General features: G+C 37.7%; 1 protein-coding gene across 1 annotated transcript in view; it reads right to left on the bottom strand.

Annotated features, from left to right (window-relative positions):
- Positions 1–4,177: 4,177 nt before the first annotated feature.
- Positions 4,178–5,754, bottom strand: part of Aga (aspartylglucosaminidase) — an 11,146-nt gene continuing 9,569 nt past the window's right edge. The window contains exon 9 of the mRNA XM_005362602.2: positions 4,178–4,412. Coding sequence (XP_005362659.1) covers positions 4,312–4,412 — 101 coding nt within the window. The 3' untranslated portion in view covers positions 4,178–4,311. The remainder of the gene's footprint in view (positions 4,413–5,754) is intronic.

The following is a 5,754-nucleotide window of genomic DNA, read 5'->3' as shown; positions in this document are numbered from 1 at the left end:
GAATTCAAGTAATTAAGTTCATTTAAGGCAGTGTGTGTGCCTCTGTGTGTGTCTAATATACTGCATTATCTTAAAATTGTCTCTCTAGAGGGAAGATGAACCAGAACTTAATGTCTGCCAATATGTGTAATGTATGTAGCACTGTCATGGACTACACTGCCTCGGCCTCATGGAATGAAATTAAGCTAGCCTGCATTGTCTGACATTTATTTTACTACAACTCTGGTTTTCTTTTCGACCTTATTTACAATGAACAGAACAAGCCTTAATTATAATGAACAGAACAAAAAAAGATGAAAAATGTCGGTTTTATTTAGAAATGGAAAGAAGCATTTTGACATTCATGGTGCTCAAGGGTTTTACACAAGTCAGAAAGAAATGAGATCGATTATAAGCAATTAGAATAACTTTGTTTACCTCTATTATTTCTAAGATTCTGATTTTCTTAAAAATATTATATGTCACCATTCACATTATAGAAATAAGATTTTAATTAGAGAAAATAAATGAGCAAACACATCTAATGCGCCACTCGGAAAGGTCACAAGTTTAAATCAAATGACCAATTCTTAATGCAGTAGCCGTGCACTGGAACCATAAATAACAAATAGGTTGGACACAGCAGCTCCGACTTCCATTATATCCACTCTGAATGTGGTCATTTTTTATCCTTTAAGTAGATGTGATTTCCTCAGTAGTAAAATATGACTTTCTTTTTCTAAAACTGGCTGACCCCAGGTTATGTAATAAAACAGAAATCACGGAACACTTATTCAGCACAATTCATATTTTGAGGACCTCATCAACTCATCTTTTAATTGTGTAAGAGAGTTGAAAACCTACTGTGTAATATGTGACAAGTTTAATAATCAAGAAAACAAACCAAAAGCCTGGGATCTTAACTGAGAATTGGCCAGAAAAAATGACAAAAATACATGAATTGCTTTGCAATTAAGATGTATGTCAGCAATAGATATATTCAAATAAATTTGAATTGTATAATTTTAATTGTACTATTAACGACCCTAGATTAACTTTTTTGTTCTTAGGGTTATATTCAATCACAGAACATCAGGACTCATGATATTTGAAAGAAATGTTCAATAATTTAAAATTATGGGCTTTGAAGATATATTGCCTGGGTACAAAATATCAACTAAAATATACTGTACCTATGATTTACCATTTAAAGTCAAAAGAAATCACTTGATTGTTGATATTGAAGATAGATACTTTTGTAAATATAGTACAGATGTCTATTTTTAATTAAAGACAATACAATAATTCAAGGTCCCCTAAGAATACTTTGAAACAGGAGGAAATGTGAACTTCATGAAATATTTAATATTTTGTGTGAAGTATTCTGTGTCACCTGTTAAAACTTGTATTAGTCACCATCTGAATATTTTGTTTAGTTACCATTTAGATGATTTAGATGGGCTTCCTAACTAAGGGCTATTTTCATCATCTCCTGGCTCAACTCAAATAAATTAGTGAAAACTAACAATCTCACCTGCAAACAAATTAGCCTGTTACACTGTCATCAAAGCTGGAAGACAGAATGGAAGGCATGTCCGAGACAAAGAGCTTGCTTGCTCCCCCACCCCATGGTTTTAGAGGATCAAATGAGAGACAAACAGGACCAGGGATGGAGTGCCTTTGGGAGCTAGCCTGGCTTTGATCCACCCGTGGCACCTCCTCTCTCTGGTGCCCGAGTGTTTATTCCAGAAAGAGTCTACAACGTGAGCATGACACATGGTCTTGGGAAATCTCAGTCTTTTATTAGGGGCTGCAAACAAAGCCACCTGCCTTTTTCTTCATGGAGAAACAGAACAGTATTAGACACAAACAAATGTGCCCTCTCGCAGGGGGCGAATTCTCAGTCTTGTAAGATTTCTGCTCTAGGAACATCCTTGAAAACAGTTCCTGAATACACAACAGTACCATGCTGGTGTGAATGCTTTCCCCCCCTTACATCATCAGGAATCACTAAATACAGGTGTATAGGCTTCTTTGAAAAAAAAATATGAGAGATTCCTTAGGAAAACATCATCTGGAACTACCCCCAACACTTTAAAAACATTTTTAGAATGAATATTTTATCACCATCTTCCTGGTTATCTTTGTCTAAGCAGGAAAAGAAATTCATTTTGAGGCTTTTAAATAATCATATTATTTTAGAAGTGTTCACAAAACTCTTTACCTGATTGGTGTGTTTTATATATTAGTTAGGACAGTCTATACTGAATCATAGTTTATTTCCACTGGGTACTGTCATGGATGTCTGCTCACTATAGTTTTCAAGGACACAAGCAGTTGGGAGCAGCAATCAGCATGTTGCCATGCTTGACAAAATACAAAACAATCTGGGAAGGTCTCACACTCCAAATTCACTCAAAATGCATTTCCAGAACCACTTAGCTACTTGTAGCAGATCAGAGGAAGCAAGAGCAAAACTACCACACGCAGGAATGTGGAGCTGGCAATGGTTCGTGGAAAGGATTCGGCGGAACTAGCTTATACTGTGGCTAGCAGAAATAAGAATCAACATATAAGAAGTCATTAGTGAAATAGTCATAGAATATTATCCCAATGTGAGTCAATGCAAATATGTGAAGAATGTGAAATTATCAACATTTTTAGAACAGACTAAGGTTAATAGTTTTCTCATCGCCTGTTGCATTGGACATATACTCTTGAGTAGCGTTCATAGCCGGGAAATAATCTAGGTATTTCCTCTTTCTGACATCAAACACTTCCTTTGTAAAGGACCGTTACTAAACTGGGCTAAAACTATTTAGTATTTCATGTAATTTAAGCATTCTTATTAAACTGAGTTCAAATTTAAGTACTCCAAACTCTGTGCTGGTAGTGGACATTTTGAAAGTGGCTTCCCAAGTAATTGGGATAGGCAGGATTGCCTGAGAACAAATATGGGTTATTTTCAAAAGGTGACAAATACTTGTGTATATTAAAACACATGAGCAAGGAAGTCAGGGCCGTGAGGGGTGCACCCACCCACTGTGACGGTGGGGCTGATATAATGGGAACTCACCAAGGCCAGCTGGACTGGGACTGATGGAGCATGTGATCAAACCAGACTCTTTGAACTTGGCTGATAAGGAGGGCTGACTGAGAAGCCAAGGACAATGGCGCTGGGTTTTGATTCTACCACACATAGTGGCTTTGTGGGAACCTAGTCTGTTTGGATGTTCACCTTCTTAGACCTGGATGGAGGGGGGAGGACCTTGGACTTCCCACAGGGCAGGGAACCCTGACTGCTCTTTGGACTGGAGAGGGAGGGGGGAAGGGACGGAGTAAAATGAGAGGAGGGGAGGAGGTGAAAATTTGTAATAATAATAATAAAGAAAAAAAGAAAAAAAACAAAACAGTACTAAAGTATTGACAACAATATAATGCATTCATCTTACTAATGACTACAGATTAAAGCAATGACGATTTTTGAGTAAATAATAATTTTGAGAAGTCAGACATATGGTGTCTCTGTACTTGTCAGTCATGGATAGTTAATATAGAAATTTGGAAAACAATGCCAAGCTAGACAACATACTTATTGACATTTTCTAATGCAACCCCTACCTTGGTGCAAGAGATTAGTAAAATTATAAAAAGAATTCCTCATGTGATTTTCAAAAGAAATGATCTATACTGAATATTAGTTGTCCAAAGATCAGAGATTTCTATGGATTAGTAATTTTCCCCTACTGAGTGCTCCATCAAAGAGAAATCCAAAGAAAATCAAGTAACACTTATCAGCTTTTCATAATGTATAGAATAAAAACCATATATTTTAATAGCATTATTCCTGCTTAAAGCTATTAAAGAACATTAGGTAAAACCAAAATGGTCACCCGTAAGGGACATATCAGTATAACATCAGAAATTCAACTGGTCAAATCCTCTGAGGTAGCGTTACTATGTCCCTGGACCAGGCATGCCTGTGTACTCTGAGTACTCAAATATAGATATTGTATTACTACAGCATTGTGAAAATAAGTCCTCACTATAGACCTTTCTTGCCACATTGATTAGAAATTCAAATATCTCTTAAAGCTTCAAAAATACATCATACAAGTATGCATATTCATTCGCAAGTGGGAAAGAGACCTTAAATAAAAATAAATAAATAAAAATGTAGGTACAGAAATGTCACTGCAGCATAATTTATTTTTGCGCTTAAGTCACACAAGAACTTGAAATAAATGAAGACCACTACATGATGTCGGTGAGCAACTTTCCCAGCGCTACTTTCTTTCCTCTTTAAACGCACATGCTAACGGACAAGAGGGATTAGATGCAGTCTACTTTTTCTTCCACTGGCTGACTTTGTAGAGAATTATAAACCATGAAATGAAATTGAGTAAATGTTGGAAGTTTGTTGCAAGCAGCACCTTGAGTCAAAAAAAAAAAAAAAAAAAAAAAAAAAAGGAGAGAGAGGGTTACTGGAGGCATGTACTCAGGACCAAGAGAGATAGCATTTGCTAGACATTGGCTCTTGCATGCCTATGCTCACATAGTATATGTATGTATATAATCTACATGCTACCCTTCATAGTGGTAGTTGATGGTCATAGAAGAGGAGGAGATAAGGTGGTAATATAGCCTTTTAAAAACTTATTTTATGTCTATAAGTTTTTGCCTGGATGTATGTGCCTGGTGTCAAGGAGGTCAGAAGAAGACAGACATCCGGAAACTGGAGTACAGATGGCTGAGAGCCACCTTGTGGGTACTGGGACCCAAACATCGGACCTGTGCCAAAACAAGTGATCTGAATTTCTGAGTCATTTCTCCAGCCCTTAACTCACCCCTGGACCATCGGACAAGCAGCTGGTTCCCTTCCCCAATACACTTGCTGTCGCTCTAGTATTTCACTCTTCCAACCCTTTCTTAGGAGAAATTACCAAAGCTTTTATTTTCCTAGCAACAAGAACATCCTCTTACCTCTAAGTCCTTTCTAAATGCCTGCTTCCCTTCCACCCTGCTCTTTCACTCTCAAAGGCAAGAAGACTTGTTTGCCAATCTGCTTTCTAAGTTTAGTTTCTGTTTGCACACCTGCGGGGGAGAGGTCTTTCTGCCACGACTTTATTAGGAAAGAGTCCAGTTTTCATTTTATGGTAAGGTAATTAGTATCTTCCCACCCTGCTAAATGTAAATTTGGGCCTTCTGTGGCTTATCTGTTAAAAGGGAATCATTAAACTGCCTTATTTCATACATAAAGCAGCCTCCATCACTTTCTTTGACTCTTCTATCTCAGAACTTAAAAAAGAATGCGGAATTCTTCAAACAAGCTCTTCAAATACAAAAGTGTGGGAAGGAAAAGATCAAAGAACAGCAATGAGCAGTCTAACCTAATAAGCTCTATTGATCGGGAAGCTGCGCATATTCTCCATCTGAAAGCACAGCGATGAGAACCAGCATGGTTGACCTTAAACGCCTTGCAGCTGTGATTGGCTCACACGGAAAGCAAACAGAACAGGAGACATGCCAAGCACTGCCACTGTACCTCTGCTGGCCTGTCTGGCTGACTCAGTAGTAAATGGTTTTGTTCTGCAGAGCCAAGAGGATCGAAATGACTGAAATGTTTTAATGAGTGAGAAAGAAGTAAGGGAGATTAACTTGTCCCCACCATCTCTAAGCAGTAAAAGCATCCGACTAAATTAGCCTGTCAACATGTGCTCCGGGCCAAAACTACACTTTTAGGATATGTGCAGAAGACAAGAACTGACAGCCCAG

Source organism: Microtus ochrogaster, linkage group LG7_11, assembly GCF_000317375.1.
Source record: "Microtus ochrogaster isolate Prairie Vole_2 linkage group LG7_11, MicOch1.0, whole genome shotgun sequence".
NCBI lineage: Eukaryota > Metazoa > Chordata > Mammalia > Rodentia > Cricetidae > Microtus > Microtus ochrogaster.
This window is presented reverse-complemented; position numbering and strand designations above follow the sequence as displayed.